The sequence below is a fragment of the Rhinoderma darwinii genome, chromosome 4 (assembly GCF_050947455.1).
Source record: "Rhinoderma darwinii isolate aRhiDar2 chromosome 4, aRhiDar2.hap1, whole genome shotgun sequence".
In the NCBI taxonomy this organism is placed as follows: Eukaryota; Metazoa; Chordata; class Amphibia; order Anura; family Rhinodermatidae; genus Rhinoderma; species Rhinoderma darwinii.
The window spans coordinates 364,393,711-364,415,738 of record NC_134690.1 but is presented as its reverse complement, the minus strand read 5'-3'; the positions used below and the strand labels follow the sequence as shown (position 1 = coordinate 364,415,738).

At 39.5% G+C, this 22,028-nt stretch overlaps 1 protein-coding gene and 1 long non-coding RNA gene across 6 annotated transcripts in view; one reads left to right on the top strand and one right to left on the bottom strand.

The window, feature by feature from the left end:
- Positions 1-22,028, bottom strand: part of PLCB4 (phospholipase C beta 4) — a 263,547-nt gene that overhangs the window by 66,340 nt on the left and 175,179 nt on the right. For all 5 annotated transcript variants that reach the window (XM_075863064.1, XM_075863062.1, XM_075863065.1 and 2 more), the window contains 6 exons: positions 15,335-15,443; positions 14,612-14,822; positions 12,615-12,708; positions 8,643-8,722; positions 6,972-7,056; positions 484-574 (listed from right to left, as the gene is read on the bottom strand). In XM_075863064.1, coding sequence (XP_075719179.1) covers positions 484-574; positions 6,972-7,056; positions 8,643-8,722; positions 12,615-12,708; positions 14,612-14,822; positions 15,335-15,443 — 670 coding nt within the window. The remainder of the gene's footprint in view (positions 1-483; positions 575-6,971; positions 7,057-8,642; positions 8,723-12,614; positions 12,709-14,611; positions 14,823-15,334; positions 15,444-22,028) is intronic.
- LOC142760115 (uncharacterized) lies at positions 535-21,239 on the top strand. The gene is made up of 3 exons (XR_012883247.1): positions 535-607; positions 17,566-17,756; positions 20,867-21,239. It is a non-coding gene; the product is annotated as an uncharacterized LOC142760115 (long non-coding RNA).

Here is a 22,028-nt window from a genome sequence, read left to right as displayed (position 1 = left end):
TTTTGTAAATGTTCAATGAATTAAAGTCTATATTTCATTTGGAGGTACCTTGGCTAACATACCGTGTAAAGAAATTTCATTATGTGCAATTCTCTAATATACAGTATAGTCATTAGCAGAATTGCAGATCCGACCTGATGGGCACTATGAGCAACCACAAGACATTTGATTTCACTGGGGCTGCCCGACATGTTCAGATCATATTGGTTTGTGATGTCTGTAATTTGACTAATGACAATACATTAGGGAATTATACTCATCCTAATGGAATTCGCTTATTTTTTTTTTAGCGAAGCTCGATCTATGCTTTAATGTAGACTTTGTATTTTCCAACAGACAATGAGCCACTACTCTCACTTCCATCCATACTTGGTTATGCAGAGTTATGTGCCAATCTGTCTAAATGAGTATCCTGGCACAGTAATAAGGCGGGAAGCAGTAGGCAGGATAATAAGAATCACAGCAGGATATATGAACACATACTTTTTTCCACTTCAGGCTTCAGACGCTTGTTTTTGATGAGAATTTTTCTTTTCAGGTCATTTGGAGAAGGTAAAGGTTTCCCAGGACCCAACTGAAAAATAAGATCGAGAGAAATATACCAAAGGTACAATTATTCTGATTGTCTCCTGGTTCCATATTAAACATAATAAAGGTCATATACAGTAGTGCAAAACATGCAGGCGTGCACAGCTCTTCATACAGTGGCGATGTGGCTGCATTTGTTTGCCCTGTAGCACATAATGGGAGATATTTGCATCCCAGGCTGGGAAAATCACTCTATGTCTGTTTTATGTGACTGTGGGTATCAATTTTGATTTACAAAGTCTTGAGTCTTAGACGACAATCCCATGAACTAAATGATTTTTTGTAACAATAAGAACAATTATATATATTCTTTAAGAAGCAAAATGTTTAATGTGCCTAACAGAGAAATACTGTTAAAGGGGAAGTCCACTTTGAATAATCCCTTTGTGTAAAAAAGGCCCCGCCAACAATAAGCTGATCACATTTTATCCTGCTGTTAGGACCCCTAACAATTAGCTGTGGGGAATCTTGTGGAAAGTGTTCAATTCCCCTGCAGCGCCACCGCAGGGAAAACAAAGCATTACACTGCTTCAATAATGCACAGATGTGCCGGGTGCTCCAGAGCGAGAGATGCTCTCTATAGTCATTCTCCGCTCTGCCTACTAGGTAGTGGTCTTCAATGGATGTTTGAAAATTAATTTTCTAAACCAGACAATCTATGTAAAAAAGTAAAAATATTTTGATTGCTAGTTACCAATACATTTAGTACTATCAAAGTAACAATTACCATCAATGTTCACAACGAATTAAAGGCCTATTTGAGTAAAATTTGCTCCAAAAAGGGCCCAATAATATCTTCTACTGTGTGTAATTGATGCTAATATTATACTGATATTGACCTAGATTAAAGAGCCAGAATCAGAGGTTTCTCTGATCCTCACCATTACAGCTGGAGCCTGGCTGTCAACCACCAATGGGCTCCCGCTGCTAATCGCATGGGCACAACTTCTGTGCCTGTGCAATGCCATAACGTACATGAATATAATGGTGTCTTAACAAGAGGCATTTTATAAGATACCTGTGCGTCCAAGGTGTTAAACATGTTATTTACATGTTTATAATTAAACTGTTTACATAATCTACCCAGAATGGAGAGACCCGGAGTAGTCCCTGCATTTCATGGTCAGCCAATCATTTGAATGGCCTGCATGAAATGATACATCAAATGTATGGCTTGACACGCATTCCCCTGGTGATAATTGCTGATATATAGGGGTTAAAGAAGCCTGCTTTCTTTTCTTCTTATAAAGATGACGCCTTTACATTTTTGGTAGGTAAGCGCTAAAACTGCTCATAATTTGTCGTTAATAAACTGTTACAATTTGATCTTTGAATTAAAATCTAAGAGGCCAACGCTGTGTGGAAGCCATGATTATTTACAGAGTTTATGGATGCAATGTATACCCAGGCAATCATCTATATACCTACACAGCGGTCCACAGAGGCTGCTGCATAGTCCCACCATATATACAGTATAGAAGCGGTCCTCAAGATCTCAGCTCAAGGAATCATTGCACCATATGCATTATAAGTGTTTAGCCATTTTAGAGCACAGTTGATCAATACAACAGCATAATAAGGTAATAATTGTTTCTGAAATCTGTAAAATCAGTCAGAAAAAAATGATTGGACATTCTTAAAATGTCTTTCTCAGAGGATGATAACTATCCATTTATCACCAAGGAATGACCGGGATTAGTCTGGTCAGACCTCAGACCGGCTCTTTGCTACTTTCTGCTGACTCTTGATGTTACACAGCTCTGCTGCACATTTCAACCTTACAGATTATATAAAGGTTCCCTGCAACAGAGAGTTGGACTTTTCTTCTTGATAAGGCTACTGGTGAAGCTTGGGATTTGTAGAATCAATAAGTTATATGAATTGCTACATGACGTCAGTTTATAAGTTACTGCCATTTGCATATAGGATGAAGTCTAGAGGTTGTAAACTCCAGAACCTGAACTTTAAAAATGGTGGGAGCAGAAACTTTTGAGTCACTAAGAAGAAGATTTTATTAAGGACAGTGTTCCCCTATGACCATTTTTTTTAAAATGCCACATAGAAAGTAGATTAAAATTCTACATATAGATTGATTCTTATATTATATGTGCCTCAAATCTCAAAAATACATTCTCAAGTTGTGTTGTTAAGTGTTTCTCTATTTACAATATTTAAAGTTGCTCTCTAACCAAACTTTGTACTTTCTAACTCCTGCCCAAGTTAATGGTCAAGTAGGTAGAGCAAAGGGTGAGAATAGAGGCATATCTTGAAGCTTCTGGGTCTCAAAGCAAAAACTGTAGAAGGGACCACCCCTCATTGTATGACATTTATACTGCTGTCATGTGTAAGACGGACTGTTTGATCTCCTTAAAGGAAACCTATCCCGTTGAACATGCAGTCCAATCTGCTAGCAGCATGTTATAGAGCAGGGATAGCTAAGCAGATTGATATATAATTTTGTGGAAAAAGAGTCAGTATAACTTGTAATTTATTGATCTAAATCCCTGCTTTTTCTATGCTTAGGAGTCTAGTGGGCGGTCCTACTCAGTGAATGACAGCTATCTCTCTATTCACACTCATACTGGGAAGGGTGTCAAACATTGAGTAGAGCGGCCCACTGGACTCCTCAGCATAGAAAGAGTAGGGATTTAGATAAATAATTACAAGTTAAACTTAATGATTTCCTATAAAACTATATATGAATCTTCTCAGTTCCCCCTGCTTTAAAATATGCTGCCCGCTGACTGGACTGCTTTTTCAATGTGAGAGGTTCCCTTTAAGCGCCATGGACTGCGTGTGACTTCAACTTGGCACCCATTATATGACTCTAGATGGCTAGGAACCCTTTCTTCTGTGGAAAAAACCAGCTCTCTGTAGGTTCAATATGCCTTTCATTTGCATAGGATTTTACCTTTCACTGTCCCACCTACTTCTCCAGGTAATCTGTACAGAAAGTCCCACTTGGTTAGTATATGTGTACAAAAATATACAACTTTCAATCTGCCGGCCATGTATGTAAAGCAATGAGGAGATACTATGCTTTACAGTGTAAGGAACAGATCAGCAACACAAGTTGAAAGCAAGTGATATTACTTCCCAGGCATACCACCCAACGTCCAGGCTTCCTCAGAACAGACATATTTTCCTTAATAATCCTGTGTGGCCTCCTAGACCAGAGGGACCTGACCACTCCATAAAAGGTGACGATAAACAGGTCCCGAAAAGTCTGGATTTTCCCAGGTGCCTTTTTAGCACTTCTTTTTTTTTTTTAATGAGGAATGTTGGGAGATATACCCAAGTACCAGCAAAAACTCAACTCCAGGTCAGTGCTCAGATTACAAATCATCAAGGCTATGCTTTAGACATGATGCAAAAGAAGCAATAATGAGTGCTTAGAATAGACACCAAGAACTGAACAAATATATAAGAAACCATCGAGAAGATGAAATCGATCTTAGAAATGAGAACAGAATATGCACAAATTAACGCATAATATATTTGTTAAACCTACTGAACTGTTAGGACTGGGCTCTCATACCCTCCACCTAATACGTTCTATTGTTCTATAGTAGACTCGATGGGAAATTTCCAAGCACAGAATGCTTGAATATGGGTGATTGTACAGAACAAAAGATGACATTGAGACGGTGCCTTCTTCAGTGCAAATAAATAATCATGGTTACAGTGGTCATGCCCTGTTAATCTATATTTTTTTTTTGCTCTGTTCACCTATTTTTCTGCAGGAGTTTTGCACAAGGGGGAAAATGCTGTATGTGATGTCACAATGTTTCACAAAAACATAAACTTGCAGACTGCTGTTACATCTGAACCTCCCAAAACCTGTAGCTATTTAACCCTTTCATAACAGACATGATTAGTTCCAATGAGCATTAAAAACGTAGCTCAGCAAGGCCCCGTAGGCTGCAGTAGATGTACTCATTACATATCTATGCTTGAGAGTGACCCAAGGTAAGACTTATGTACGATATTGGTAGGCGACTTGCCCTGGGTTTCAAGAATTATGATTTTTCTTAAAAAACAGGGAGAATTTTATTTGTACTTTATGTATATAAAAAGCACTCCTCTCTTAGATTAAAGGGGACCTGTCACATTGATCATGGTGTCCTATCTGCAGGCAGCATGTTAAAGAGCAGGAGAAGCTGAGCAGATAAATTATCTATCTATATATATATATATAGGCGTTCTTGCACCTGTATACACGTTTTGTTTCATTTTGTTGGAATGTGCTGTTCAAACTTGTATGTTGTTTATGTGATCCATGTATGTGGGGTTAGTGACTGCCTCCATTTTTGTTCTTGCACTCCTCCCATTCTGCCCTGAGTGATTTTAATTAGTTCAATGCTGGTTCCTACCATCCCCAGATATATGTAGGCTTAGTCCCAGTTCTGGGTGTATGTGCAGAGTAGGTCCCCACCTATGGAGGACGCCTTTGTGTGGCAGGTGGGCCCACACATTTTGACCAAAATTTGCGCCAAGAACCTCCCTATTGTAAGTAGATTTAGCAGTAATACATATTTATTTATATTTAGCGGTTTAGGTTACATTGGTGTTTGCAGTGTGCTGTCGCCATTTTCTTGTGTGCTATATATGTATATCTATATAGGTATACACACACATCTCATATGCTGAATGAGTAAGACCGCCCACTGGACTCCTAAGCTCACAATGAGCAGAGGTTTAGATTTATAAATTACAAGTTACCCTGAATCTTTTCCCACAACATGATATATCAATCTGCTCAGCTCCTTCTGCTCTATAACATGCTGCCCACAGATCAGACTGCATTTTCAACATGACATTTCCCTTTAGCACATTAGAGCTGTTGTGAAGAAACTACATATTTAGAAGTTACAAATCTAAATATATTGTAAAATGCCTTTTTTGTAACTTTTTTCTTGAACATGATCAAGTACCGTAGGTAAAATCCATGAGCATTATTATAACCGTAGAAGCAATAGTAGCTGCTGTGTGGCGCAGTAGGTGAAGGGACCCACTCAGATGCTATAACACTGTTCAATTTTTGCAGTGGCGGATACTGCTAACCGAGGGCCCCTGTGCAAGATCAGTATATGGGCCCCTGTGCAAGATCAGTATATGGGCCACTTGCTCTCCAATATCTCATAGATCACCCCATTACTTCTCTCTAACAATCCATCAGTAATTTGAGCTATAAAATTAATTGACTCGGCATTTATATGCAAACTAACAGACAGAAGAAGGATGCTATAAGGTGACAGTAGGCCTCTTACCTATTGGGCCCCTTGGGAGCTGCACAGGTTGCACCAATGATATATCTGCCCCTGCCTTTTTGTGGGAATAACAAGTAGGTGACTTTCTGCTATCTAGCACTACTATGCCGGCTCTCTGATATATGGCGCTATTATTTATACCTTTGATTATTGCTACTTATGCTGTTTCAGTTTCCTGCCACTAGGAGGTGAGGAGCCATCTCATTTTGCTATGGGGCCCTATGAATTCTAGTTACCGTACGTTCCTGGTAAAGCATCAACCCCACCTATAATGACATTATAATGTCATAGATGAAAATGGTCTTCTGGATTCTATACATGGTTAATATGTGCATAGTCTGTTGAAATAATCTGTTTCTCCATAGCATGGCATTCATTGCAGGTTGGTTTTAAAATATTCACTATAATTGATGTACATATTTGCTTTGATAAGAAGAGCAAACTTTTATTAAATCCATCATGTGAAATGTTATGATGGATTGCAATGGAACTAATAGACTTATTTTTTTTTTGTATTATTATTGATATGACTACATATGACAGAGACGCTAGAACATATCTATTTGCATCATGTTTCACATAAGCCTCATAATTTCCACAAAAACGTGTCTGTGCAACAACAAGTCACAGCGTGTAGTTTGTGCACAATCTATATTCGAAGACTAAGGGCAGGATTGGAAGGCTATGGATGTTTTATGATCCGTATATTTAACCATTAAAGCGTGAATCATGCCTTTAGTCTTATGGACTTGACCCAGCATCCCGAGTAAAAAGGCTCATATGACACAATTTAAAATACACAAAATTATTTAACAGCATGCATCAGTATAATCTGACACGTCAAAGACATTTCATTCCTATTTATGTCTTCAATAATAATTTCTGTGTCAGAAGGTGGCAGTAAAGCTCAAGGTTTTTACTTCATGAGTGAGCTGAGCATGCTTTCCTTTGCCTTGCTTGTTGAATGCAGTGACATATTCCTGTGGGAATGAATGATATTTCTCAGCTTCATACTCTGCAAGTTCTACAATGAAGTGAACGACAGTGCAAGAAAAAAAAAGACAACTCTTTACCACGACAAACATGTTAAAAATGGAACTGTAGATGACATACCGGATAGGATTCCAGGGGTTGCTTCAGGAGGAGATCCCCAAATATTTCTTCACAGTATTTGGACATCTTGTACTGTTGATATTTACTAAAATATAAGTTTCAACATGTATCACAGCCGTTACTGATAGAAGAAATATGACATAATGCTTACAAGTCAGCATCACAGGGTCAATAAACGCCAGTCTAAAAAAAAACTGCATTAAATCGTAAGAACATTTTAAAATTGCATTCTGCTAAGCAAGGCTTTTTTTTTTCATTTTTATATTTGTTGGGAGAGCAAATGGCGGTAGATTAGGACTATGGTTGGTTTTACTAAATCACAGTGACCAAAAAAAAAAACAGAGCCAAAAAATACCCAGGTTTATGAGTTCACCCTATTTTTAAACTAATAAAAATCTGCAGAGATGCAGTTTTTGCTTCTTTATAGGGCACGTTCACACGTGTTGGAGTTTTTCCGCTGCAAATGTTGGTGCAGATTTGGGGCATTTACGCAATGAATCTGCACCAACATTTGCATATTTGACAGGTAATTCAGACGTTGCAGATATCACAGCGGACTTGCCACAGATTTCAGTCCTTGCATTGCAAAGGCTGAAATACGCAGTGAAATTCCGCTTCTTCTCCGCAACAGTCAGTGCATGCTACGGAGGGAAAATTCTGCACCGCAGCCTATGGTCCGCAGCAGAGTTTTCCGCAACGTCTGAACTAACTTGCCTCAAAATGTATTGAAACAAATGTAAAAAACGGCCGCTGGAGAATTCCACTGCAATTCCGCCACGTCTGGCCGTGCCCTTAGACCATGTCAGTTTAGGGGCGGATCTTTGCGTTTCTATTACGGCTGCAGATCCCAGGCCGACCGCGGTTCTAATGGTCCGAATTAATGATAGCCTCATATTATCCTGTGGTCAGGCCAGGATTTGCGGCTGTAATAAAGGGGAAGAAATGCGCCCATATTGTGCTCGTGTGAAACTGGCCTTAGGGTCTATTTTCTTTATTATTTTTTTTATGAGAAAAGTATTTCATGAGGAATTTATGGATTTACTTAGTTTGATTGAAAAATGCATTTGCCCATTATGTTGCACCAAAAAAATAAAAAATAAAATGGAAAAGGGAGTTGATTTTGGAAGGGAAAAAAATTCTTAGATAAATTATAGATATATTTAGTTCATGGTGTTTAATGAGATTACAGTTCTCGAGCAACACCAACACTTTTTAGGCCTCATTTACACATTGCAGATTTGATCAGTGATTTGAAGACCAAACCAGAAGTGGATCCTAAACACACGGGAAATATAATGGAAAGATTTATACTTCTTTTCATTGCATCCACTCCTGATTTTGACTTCAAAACACTAATGCAAAATACCGATGAAATCTGCAATGTGTGAATGAGGCCAAAGGCTGGAACAACACATGAAGTTTGAGGTGCAGTTTTTAATGCAGGTTTTTTTTTTAGCCAAAGCCAGGAGTGGATCCAACATCTTTGCACTTTATACTTCCCATTCCTTTTGATTCCATTCTTGACTTTGGCTCAAGAGATTGCATTAAAAACTGCATCTCAAACTCTATGAGACCCAATCTAACTGCAGACTTTTCTTAGGAAATAAAATAATAAGTTTCACAAACACGTAACAAATACACACAATTATCAACGAAAAATAAGCAGAATACCTGCAATGATTCTCAAATGACAGGATCACGGGATATTCTGATGTGACAAACGCAGTCTCCTTGATGGCTTGTATTACATCCTTAAAACAATGACCAGAGAATGAGGATTTGTAATGAGTCTTTAATGGCAGAATGATTGTACAATGTTATTATGCTATCGGGCAGTTTCTGTTACATTACCGGAGCACAAATCCAGTGACAAAGACACAATAAAATGATATGGCGTGTAATAAAATGATATTAAACTAGCAGGACCAATGTCAATTTTAAAAACAGACAAGGGGGGAATGTAATAATTAGGGACATATTGATTTATATGCTGACATTAAGATTAGGATTGAAAATGACTCTGAATCACATTATCATAGATGTTTTGGCTTTACATGGACATCTGGTGGCTTTAGATAGACATCCACAGTCATAAATCCAAATCAATAACTTTCTTCTGCAAAAAAAGTCTCATGCAAACAGCAAAGTCATTTGCGTGGACCATGTAGGACAGTGCTTGGAGCTCCTATGAATCCATATTACAGAGCCACAGGCTATGTATTTCCCGGTGTATTCTCCTCTAGAAGAAACAGTACTAGGGGAGAATACCTCCACAATACGGCATGTGATACAATATACCATTTCTTGTCTCCGTATTAAACAGTAGGGCCACAGAGGTACAGTATGGGCACATAAACTCCTAGGAGCACCGTATTATTGATCGATACATGTGAAAATGAGGTATTATTAGTAAGATATAAGGGGAACCTGGGGAAATGGCTGCTTATAAATACATTCCTTACAGCGCTCGCATCATGCTGTAATGTTTAAAACGTAGGTTGTCAACAATCCAGTAAGGGTTTGTTCACACGGCCTATTTTCAGACGTAATTCGGGCGTTTTACGCCTCGATTTACGCCTGAAAAGACGGCTCCATTACGCCTGCAAACATCTGCCCATTGCTTGCAATGGGTTCTACGATGTTCTGTTCAGACGAAGTGTAATTTTACGCGTCGCTGTCAAAAGACGGTGCGTAAAAAGACGCCCGCATCAAGGAAGTGCATGTCAATTCTTTGGACGTTTTTGGAGCCGTTTTTCATTGACTCCATAGAAAAACAACTCCAATTACGTCCGTAATGGACGCCACGAAAAAAGCGAGTCCATGCAAAAACGTCTGAAATTCAGGAGCTGTTTTCACCTGAAAACAGGTCCGTAATTTCAGACGTAATTTGTTAAGACGTGTGAACATACCCTAACATTCTCAAATAAGTGACGGTCCGCTCAAATCCGCATCCAAAATCACTACTTTATCCAGCACTAGGGGAGGGCAAAATAAAGTTGCTGACAGGTTTGCATTAAAAGAAACAAGTAAGATGTGCCTCAACATATAGATGTAGCAGAGCTGAATCTGTCATTGAGCTATTTCTATAGTGGGCTGTTTCCTTAAAGTGACCCCCCGGTCAACATATTAAATATGATGGGGTATATGGAGTAATATTACCTGGTGCCCTCCAGTTGTGCCCCTCTGCCGTGGAGCCACCGTTTTAGAGTCTCTTCTGTGCTGTCCCAAATTGGCTGCAGCAGTTCTTAGACTACGAGTCTGAGACACTCCCACTGTTCTCTGAGAAGTTCTGTCCAATCTGTGAACAGAGGGAGTGTCTTAGATTCAGTCTGAGAAGTGCTGTGGCCATTTTGAGGCCAGATCCACGCCGTAGGGGGCAACTGGAGTGCACGAGGTAATATTACTCAATATGCACCATCACATTTATAGTTTTGTCCTGAGACCGGAGGGTCGCTTTAAATGCTATGTACACCTTTGAAAGTTGTTTTTTTAATTTATTAAACTAAAAGGTCAATCAGAGTGTTTGGTGCAAATTTATAATTTGTTTTTATTCAAAATGATTTTTACTTTTTGAGGTACAGCTGCTCTGTATTCTCTATACAGAGCAGCTGTATCCTTCGCTAACAGACCTGAATCCGTCAGTCCCGCGGACCTGACGGGTTCAGTGTCAACGACTCCTGCGTGTCTCTGACACTCTGAACTTAGATGTGATGGATAACAGCTCAATCCTGCATGTCAGACACCACCCGTGGAGCCACAGTAATGGGATTTAGCAAACGATAAAGCTGCTCTGTATACAGGATACAGAGCAGCTGTATCTCCAAACGTAAAAACTATTTTTTAAGAAAAACTAATTATAAAGTTGCACCAATTGACATTTTTTTTTTTTTTTAAAAAGGCCTTTCAAAGGTTTACATAGATTTTAATACAATGCTATAGTTTTTACTTTTGGCCTTATGGAAAACTACAGATAACATTGTGATATCATGGGGAGATGGGAAAATGACATCTCTGCTTTCCTACATTTGAACCTGTGAAAACTGTCCACACATAGTGATCTTATATTTCTATCTCAACTGATGTACTGATGTAGAATCAAAGTCAGGATGGGTAAAGCTGGCATGACAGCTTCGCACCAATTTCCCAACACTCAAAATACAGCTAAAAGTCATCCCTATTTCCTATTATTTTAACCTGTAACATGTTTGTACTTGCTACGCCCAGTGAACATTTAGTCCATTTGGCTCAGGTTGATAAATAAAAATATCAGGTGTTAGCTACCTGGGGAGACCAAACTCATGGTTTCTTAGCAGTTCTGCCAAACTAAAGCCTTTAATATAATGTTCCAGCTCTCAATATTGACTTTTTAATATACCTTCACTACTGTTTCTTCAGATTTCACTTATTATTGTGTGGTTTAAGGAATAAAATTGTGTGCCTACTTTAAAACCACCAGCAAGCTGCTGTTGACTGATCTGTAATTCTTATTATGAGTTTCTATTTAGGTGTATTGAGTTTACAGTATGGATATTCAAGTCGTAATGAGTCAAGCTGTGACGGTCAGGACATGCTGGGAGTTTTAGTACTGCAACTGTTTTAGAGCCACAGATTGGAGACCACAGCTTAAGATGATCCAATCAGAGCTCAATAATCAAGTATGTTGTTAAAGAGGCTCTGTCACCAGATTTTGCAACCCCTATCTGCTATTGCAGCAGATAGGCGCTGCAATGTAGATTACAGTAACGTTTTTATTTTTAAAAAACGAACATTTTTGGCCAAGTTATGACCATTTTTGTATTTATGCAAATGAGGCTTGCAAAAGTCCAAGTGGGCGTGTTTAAAGTAAAAGTCCAAGTGGGCGTGTATTATGTGCGTACATCGGGGCGTTTTTACTACTTTTACTAGCTGGACGTTCTGACGAGAAGCATCATCCACTTCTCTTCAGAACGCCCAGCTTCTGGCAGTGCAGACACAGCGTGTTCTCGAGAGATCACGCTGTGACGTCACTCACTTCCTGCCCCAGGTCCTGCATCGTGTCGGCCACATCGGCACCAGAGGCTACAGTTGATTCTGCAGCAGCATCAGCGTTTGCAGGTAAGTAGCTACATGGACTTACCTGCAAACGCCGATGCTGCTGCAGAATCAACTGTAGCCTCTGGTGCCGATGTGTCCTCGCTCGTCCGACACGATGCAGGACCTGTGAGTGACATCACAGCGTGATCTCTCGAGAACACGCTGTGTGTCTGCACTGCCAGAAGCTGGGCGTTCTGAAGAGAAGTGGATGATACTTCTCGTCAGAACGCCCAGCTAGTAAAAGTAGTAAAAACGCCCCGATGTACGCACATAATACACGCCCAGTTAGACTTTTACTTTAAACACGCCCACTTGGACTTTTGCAAGCCTCATTTGCATGAATACAAAAATGGTCATAACTTGGCCAAAAATGCTCGTTTTTTAAAAATAAAAACGTTACTGTAATCTACATTGCAGCGCCTATCTGCTGCAATAGCAGATAGGGGTTGCAAAATCTGGTGACCGAGCCTCTTTAACCCTTGATGTATCAATCATATACAAGTAAATGACTTAAAAACTAAATGTATTTTGTACTGTAGGTAAATGGACCCATTTGCAGCAGTAATATACCTTAAAGAGGATATCTGTACACATAGCCTTCCCATGCGTTATGATAGGCTCCTGATCTTCACCTTTTCCATCCCAACAATCCAGTTCAACACACCTTCATATAAAAAAAATATATATATTTAACTATAACACTAATATAAAAGTTATCTCTACATTTAAAAATAATTGTCTTCTCTACAGTCTACACGATACGTGATAACTGGTTAGGTGGCCACAGTCCAAATAGAGCAAGGTAGGAGCTGCACAGCAAGAGGAATAATGGGTGCTGAACCTCAAGGATCTGGACTATGAATCCCACCAGACACAGTCATGTGCAAAGTTCTCCGGAACGTATCCAAAAGAAAGAGAGGCAGCACACCAGCATAAGTGCAAAATAAAGGTGTTTATTCACCCAGTGCAACGGGCGATGTTTTCCCTTTTCAATGAAGGCAACATCAAGTTTGTTAATGCCTTTATCGAGAAAGTGAAACGTCGCCTGTTGCACTGGGTGAATAAACACTTTTATTTTGCACTTAGGCTGTTGAGCTGCCTCTCTTTCTTTTGGATACGTTCCGGAGAACTTTGAATGACTGGTTAGGTGGCTACAATCTTCCAATAAAACACTAGACTGGACTGGAGAAGAATGAAAGGAGGATGATGACTTTTCCACAAACAGAGGTCCACAATTTAGAGCCAGTGGTTGACTAAAGCCGGCCATACACATTAGACTGCTGTCAGACGAGTGGCTTATCTCCGGAGGGTTGGGGATGTTGATATCCAACATGCTTGACCCTTTTTTCACTCATCCACGTTGGTCGACTATATAAGGCTGGTCCCAGAATTGTCTGTTTCTCCAGAACTCTCTTAAGTATATAAAACATATAGAATCATGCCCTCAGAAACTTACCTTGTTGTTTCCTTCCATACTTTTGGCCTCCGGTTCCTGCGTTGAACTCTATGCATGGACCCAGTGAACTGGGCGTTACTGATAAACGCCCCACGTGACCAGCAATTCAACGTGGTCACTACATTTTGTCAGACGATTTTCACATTGTAAGTATTTTCTTCCCATTGGTGGTTCTGGTAGATGTTCTTAGCACATGCTCAGCTGTGGCTGTGACAGCGGAGCGATGCTTACTGAATGCAGGGCAGAGAGACACAGGTAGTCTTCTCTGCGCATGCTCGCCCAGGGTGCCGAAGAAGGGAGACACAGGGAGACAGTGATTGAATAGGAGAATAGGGAAGGAACTACGCATCCTCGACCGCCGAGCAAAGAACTACTGGAGGACGTGTCCAGTGGAAAAGGAAGGTAAATAGAGACAGGGGTGGAATAGAAATGGGGGTGACAAGTGAGGAACGTTACGATTTTAAAAAATAAGTGTATTTACAAAGAATTAGGATTTTAGGTCTAGAACACACTGAGCCATCAAAGTGATCTTGGTAATACCACTCAGATCTAATATGTATGGCCAGGTTATGTATAGGTTCCAGAGTGGAAGACCTCTCAAGACATCAAGTCTGAGCACAATCATGCTATCCGTTGCTTGGATTATCTTGTTTTAGGAGATCGCCATGCAGCCTGGAGCTCCAAAATTGTAAGCAATAGATTCTACTTAATCCAAGTAAATTTAGCAAAACCTCTATAGACTTTTCTCACAAGTATCTATAATGCAATCATGGTACGACTCACTCCTGTATTTATTGCTTTTTGAATTTCATTGAACTGGACCTGCAAAGACGGTACCCCAAACCCTAAGACATTGCCCTAAGAGTGAACAATGGTTGATGGGAATATTGTTTTGTATGGTCTTTGGGTCACAGTTCTGAATATTCACTGCACTCTTTGCTGTGCATCTGTACTTAATACTTTAACAGGATATGCACATGATCAGACTGTTGAGCTTACCTGGAAATAAACTCAATGGGACATACCATGACTGCATGAAAAAAAACATGTACTGGTACGCTAAACAAATAACGTTTGTAATGAAAAAAAAAAATACAAGAAATGTATCAACCTGCATCCAGCTAAAAGGACCTGTCTGTACATCTCTACTGAAGATTTGCCTCCAAACTGTCTCCCGGTAAGGTATGTATTGTGGGAGGAGCTTATAAAGTAGTGTGCAAGTGGGTGCTCCATCTCCAGGTACAACTCCAAGCGGTCTAAAAAGACTGGTGCGTTCTCATCAGACATCAAATATCTGCAAAATCCATCACTTGATATGTGACCTGAAAATACAAAAGAAATAAATTAACAAAACCAACTTGGTCTTTATTTAATCTAAGTTTTTGTCATAGCATATTGGGCATGGCGACACGTTATTCAGCTGAGATTATTTCTATCCGGCTACATGAAGCCTAATTTCATATTAGACAAGAAGGAGAGGAAAAGGTCACAGTAATTGAGATTTAAATCGCATTGCGAGAAACAGTGATTTAGGGCCTGGGCTTTATTTTCTAGGTCACAGTGTCATTACTAAGTCACATTTTGAATAAACGCTTTGTTACTGGTCTATTTGGTAGGTCTAGATTACGTTGTGATCTCCGTTCTTCCAGATGAGATGTTTTCAGTATAAATGAAGCTTTAGTTATATGAGTCTGGGCAGGTTATCAGGAAACCCATATGGAGTATAAATTGTTCTATCAAGCGTCCCCACTGCCGGGGCGAAAGGTCCACAGTATTTATGCCTTTGGGCATCAGTAAAATAATTACATCTCGGATAATGTCCAGACAGCCCTACCTCTTCTCTTCAACTCATCATCGGGTTCATACGTCTCTATGATCTGCATGGCCCGCTTTGTGTCAAAGAATGGGAACAAGATTTCATTGAGCCGAGGGTCTCTTTGACTCTACATATAAAAGGATAAACATAAATGAACAATGTGTTTATTAGTGCGTGCTCTTTGCAGCGCTGATACCTGTAGAGTGTGGTAAACTAATGGTAAGTTGATTCTTTTGAATAATTATTTTAAAGATAAAGGCAAATTAAATTTAACATGCAAGAAATGCTAAGAATGTGATCATGAAACTTTTATAAAAAAAAAAGTGGAAAAGCCAGTTATATAATATAAAGGTTATTTAAAACACCAATAAATCTATTAATATAACGTTTTAACATTTTAGACATTTTTTACCATGAGGGAACCCCTGAAATGTTTTCCTTTTGAGGAACCCCCACAGCTACTGCATCCCTATTGTACAAATGACAGATTAGGAACCCTAAACCAGGATCTAAGGAACATGGCTTCACTACAAGTCACGCCACTAAACAAATATACAAGATATGATCTCATCCAGCAGAAGAAGCCTTTCTTTATATATAGAATGGGGCAGATCATGACACCCCTGCATTCCGGCATCAACCACAAGCTGGGAAAATCCTGCAATTCAGCTTTTACTTGGAGTTTTACTTATGTCATGGATTTGTCAGCTGAAATACAGATTAATGTATAAGACAAATTGAGACTATGGCGGGATTCACACGAGCGTGTTCGATGCGTGATATACGGACTGTATGGCGGCAGTATTTCCCGGACCGAACACACTACAGGGAGCCAGGCTCCAAGTGTCGTAGTTATCTATGACGCTAGGAGTCCCTGCCTCGCTGCGGGAAAACTGTCCTGTACTGGAATCATGTTTTCAGTACGGGACAGGTTTCCGCAGCGAGGCAGTGACACCTAGCGTCATAGATAACTATGATGCTAGGAGCCCGGCTCCCTGCAGTGTGTTTGGTCAGGGAAATACTGCCGCCATACGGTCCGTATATCACGGACTGAACACGCTCGTGTGAATCCAGCCCAAGGCTACATTGTTGCATTATTGTGTTGCATTATTGCACCAGTGTGCTTTGCGAGTGGCATGTGTTTTTCACGCACTCGCAAAGCACTACCTTTTTCTCAACGGAATTGATGCGCAAATCACGCACCGCACATAAACGTGCACACACCCATTGGCTTCAATGGGCGCGTAGGCGTGTGAAAACGCACCAATATAGGACATGCGGTGAGTATCACGCAACGGACTCTCGCTGCGTGAGAACTCACACATGTGTGAATAGCCCCATTGAAATCAATGGGACCGTGTGCTGTGTGTTGTTTCAACGCAGAGCACACGGACGAGAATTACGTTCGTGTGAATAGGCCCTTATATTCATGGCATTTCTCCCCTCAAAAACAACTATATATCTGCAAATAGCGGTTACTGAGTTGTCCCCCTGCGTCACTTCTATCAACACTGTGTTGTCCTGCAAGTATGTAAAGATCCTGACCAGTACGTAAGTCTATGCTGCACTGTTCGGTCCATTTACACTCCCTGCTGCCTCTCTCTTACTGCTATATGTTTCAAAAATGGAATTCTATTTATGAATCAGGAGGATCAGGATGGACATTATGTTATGTTACCTACACATTTTATACTTTGTGAAGTGTGAGAGGACAGATACAAATGTAATAATACACAATTAAAATATTCACCTATCATCAGTAACATGCTACGTCCATGACTACGGTCTAGGGACTCCTGAAATAGGCTATTAAAGCTTGTCCTATTCCCTTACATGACTACAGTAAAACAGCTGTATAAAACAAGTGCATGAAAAGGCAGAATATTCCCGAAACAAAATGCAATTCACAAAATCAGTACTTTGACTACTTATTAAATATTTATTCATTTCTCAATATCATCATGTGCCTGCGGTTACAAATAACTGCATGGTGCCAGGTTTATACATCGTAAGGTGAAGAAGGTCCAAAAGAGCAACAACTAAAAAAGGAAAAGCTTTTTTTCACTACCTAACTGGGAGTTGGAAAATCTGATCTGCGGACAGGAATCTTGAGGTTTTCTAAATGAATTGGGTTTTGGAAGGAATCCCATAATCATGATCCAAGACTTGTCTTGGCAATGTGTCCTTATTATAGGGATTGCTTGGACGCATGCTTCTTTTATTTTTTCTCGTTTCTGCTTTATTTTTAGAAAAGAGACCGGGATATATAAAGAAGCTGAAATGCTGCAGGTTTTTTTAAAATACGAAATCAGGAATAAATCCTGAACAGAGAAAATGTGAAGGAACAATAAAGAGGAACAACACTGTCCCATTGGAAATTGGTAGACAAGATAACAACCTCCAAGATCCTGTTATTGAAAGGTGAATTGTGAAAAAGCAGGTGTGTTATTTTGGCTCTGTACCAAGAGGAGCCCCATTTTTATTTTACCCCTTTCCCTGAGGTGGCAAAGCTTATCATTTGGCCCAACATGCTATATCACCATGCAAACTGCAATTTCTCCTCTGCTTTGTGGATGGTGCCAAAAGGTCAGATACAGGAAATTCAAAGAGGTTGTCCTGGAACAACATCCCAAAAGTTTGCTGCCTGTCACCCAGCTGATTGACACAGGCTCAGCTGCTGAAACTGCGGCCCACTATAGCTAATAGAGGGACAGTCCTGGATCTGTTCATTTGATCTAATAGGACTGGACAAATGTTCCCTACAGCAGGTTGCTTTCTTGTAGTGAATAAGATTCAAATAACACTGCTAACAATACAATTACCTAATAATTGGCAGTTTCCTGAGATAATATTGCTATCAGAAATGTTGCCTATCTAAGGCTTCATTCACATCTGCGGCAGGGTCACGTTCTGATGTTCCGTCGGAGCTCGCCCGTCAAAACGGGACCCTGACTGAAACAAACGGAAACCATAGGTTTCCTTTTGCATCACCATTGTTTTCAATGGTGACGGATCTCATGCCAATGGTTTCCCTTTGTCTCAGTTGTGCAGGGTTTCTGTCGTTTTGACGGAAGCAATACCGTAGTCAACTACTGGCTACTGGCTGGATTTGAGGAATGGTGCCTATATTCTGCTGATGGCTAGTAAATCGGATATTTATTGGATCTGAGCCTCATTTTAAAGGGTAAGATCACCCGTTTTTTTTTTTCCTGCTGCTTAACCCCTTCCCGCCACAGCCATTTTTTGGATTTAAATATTTTTTTCCTCCCACCTTCCAAAAGCCATAACTTTTTTATTTTTACATCGATATAGCCGTATGGGGGCTTGATTTTTGCGCGACGAGATATAGTTTTTCAAGGCACCATGTATTGTACCATATAATGTACTAGGAAATGGGCAAAAAATTATTTGTGGTGTGGAATGGGAAAATAACATTGATTCCTGCATTGTTTTTTGGGATCCATTTTTACGGCGTTCACCGTTTAATTAAAATGACATGTTAACTTTATTCTCTGGGTCACTCCGATTACGACGACACAAAATTTCTATTGTATTTTTTTAAAGTATATTTTACTACTTTTACTAGGAAAAAACGAATTGTTAAAAATAAAATTTATTTTGTGTCGCCGCATTCTGAAAGCCATAACTTTTTTATTTTTCCGTCGATGGAGTGGTATGAGGTCTTATTTTTTGCGAGATGAGCTGTAGTTTTTACCATTTTAGTGTACATGTGAGTTTTTGATCAATTTTTATTAAATGCGAGATGAGGTGACCAAAAAACAGCGATTCCGTAATTTTTTAGCGTTCACTGTGCGGGTTAAATAATGATATATTGTAATAGATCAGACTTTAATGGATGTGGTGATAGCAATTATGTTAATTTTTTTTTTTTACAATTCTTCAGGGGAAAAATGGGAAAAGATGTTTTTTTTGAACTTTACATTTTTTTTTTTTTACATAAAAACAAACAACTATTTTACTCTTTTTTACCTTTGTTATTAGTCCCCCTGGGGGACTTGAACCAGCGATGGTTGGATCTCTTGCACTACATATTGCAATCCTAATGTGATTTTGAGAGCCTCCTATTAAGCCCTAAGGGCCTAATAGGAGTACAAAGTTGGCAGACCTGGGGGCCGATGGGATGTCAGAAGGGGTTGCCCCCCTCTTTCTAACACCTTAAATGCAGCGGTCGCTATTGACCACAGCATCTAAAGAGTTAAACGAGCGGGATCACGCATAAGCGCAATCCCGCTCGTTAGGGTATGTGCACACGACCTCTTTTCAGATGTAATGGAGGCGTTTTACGCCTCGAATTACGCCTGAAAAGACGGCGCCAATACGTCGGCAAACATCTGCCCATTGCTTGCAATGGGTTTTACGATGTTCTGTGCAGACAAGCTGTCATTTTACGCGTCGCTGTCAAAATACGGCGCGTAATATGATGGCTCGTCAAAAGAAGTGCAGGACACTTCTTGGGACGTTTTTGGAGCCGTTTTCTCATAGACTATTGAAAACAGCTCCGTAAAAAATGCAGCGAAAACGCAGCGAAAACCGGAAGTTGCTCAAAAAACGTCTTCAGACGTATTTTGTTAATCGTGTGAACATACACTTAAGCTGGGTTCACACTACCTATTTTCAGGCGTAAACGAGGCGTATAATGCTTCGATTTACCGCTGAAAATACGGCTCCAATACGTCGGCAAACATCTGCCCATTCATTTGAATGGGTTTGCCGACGTACTGTGCCGACCTTTCATTTTACGCGTCGCTGTCAAAAGACGACGCGTAAAATGACTGCCTCATCAAAGAAGTGCAGGACACTTCTTTGGACGTAATTTGAGCCGTTTTTCATTGAATCCAATGAAGAACAGCTCCAATTTACGGCCGTCAAAGATGCCTCGCAAAATGCGAGTACGAGCAATTACGTCTGAAATGACGGAGCTGTTTTCTCCTGAAAACAGCTCCGTAATTTCAGCCGTAATGGTCATTAGCGTGTGCACATACCCTTACAGTGAAGTGTCGGCTGTAACATACAGTCAACACCCGCGCTGTATGGTGCAGGCTCAGTCCGTGAGCCCGCTCCATACTTCCAGTACACGGCTTTGACATAAGTATAAACCATCCATCAGGAAAGGGTTAAATTAGATTGCTTTTTGACAAGTGATCTATTAGAGAAGATGGTTTATAATTGAATGTTACTAATCCAAAAATCATATAAATACTGCAGAAGTGTACAGATGTAGCAACGTTTAACTTGACTGATAACTTGCTGCAGAGTGACATCACACAACAAACGTCATTGAAAGAGTTAACGTTTGTTGGCACTGTTTATTTAAAGTGTTAAGAGTCAAGTTAAAGATTGCTACATCTGTACCTAACATTGGCATAGTTTTTCTGCAACATAGATTTCTTCTCTATAGGAAATGCTGAGGTTTTGTAAGGTCATGATCTCTTTTAGTTTCCCAATGACTGTAAAAAGTCATGTAGAGTCAATAATAATCAATCACATATTGAAGGAGCAAATTATTGTGTTTTTTTTTTTTTTTTACAGGTCCTACAAGCCGTACTGACTAAGCAACATGTAGGTCTCTCCCAAAACAGCAAATCAACTGAAAGCAGTTACAGTGTATGTGTTTAATGATGTAAATCCTTCTGCTTGTTGCCTTGGTGCTTGTGTATAGCTGGGTCATGGTAAATGATAATGTACTTAACTACCATCTGTATACGAATCTATCAAAGGAAGCCTATTATTGAAGATTTTTATGCACAATATACAGCAATGTATCCTAATCACAAACACATGAAAAGGATAAAGTTTTGCTCTTGACAGGTTTGAGAAAACTTTTGGGCAACCTCATTGTGCCAAGAGAATATAATTGACAGGGGTTTAGTCTTCTGTTATACTTGCCAATGAAATGTGGTTGAAAAATCTCATAAATAAGTAATTAACCTATTGGGGCCGCAGCCATTTTTCGGTTTTTATTTTCGGTTTTTCCTCCCAGCCTTCCAAAACCTATTACTTTTTGTTTTTTTCATCGACATGTGGGCCGTATGAGGGCTTGTTTTTTGTGGCAAGAGTTGTCGTTTTTAATGGAAACATTTATGTACCATATAGTGTACTGGGAAACGAAAAAATAATTATTTGTGGTGTGGAATAGGAATTGTGATTCCTAGTTTGTTTTTTGGGTTTAGTTTATAACAACATGTTAACTTTAATATGCTGGTCAATATCATTGAGGCAATACCAAATTTATATCGTTTGTTTTCTGTTTTACTACTTTTACAAAGTAAAAAATGTTAGATAAAAAAATTAGCTTTGTGTAGCCATGTTCTGAGAGCTCTAACTTTTTATTTTTTCCTTGAGAACTTATTTTAGGTGAGACGAGCTGTAGTTTTCATTGCTACCAGTTTGGAGTACATACGACTTTTTAATTACTTTTTATTCCATTTTATTTAGGAAATAAGAAAAATGTAAATTTAAAAATAGTTATTTTACTTATTTTAAAATAGTTATTTAACAGTTTCTTTACATTTATTTTAGTCTTGAACAAGCCATCATTTGATCTCTGGGGCAATACACTGCAATATCTATGTAATGCAGTGGGTTATAATTTTTGCAGAATCCTATTAAGCCTTAAGTGCTTAAATTTCATTAAAGTGAAGTGTCAACTGTGTCAGCCCTTGAGCACACTCCAAACTCTCCCTTCCCGGCC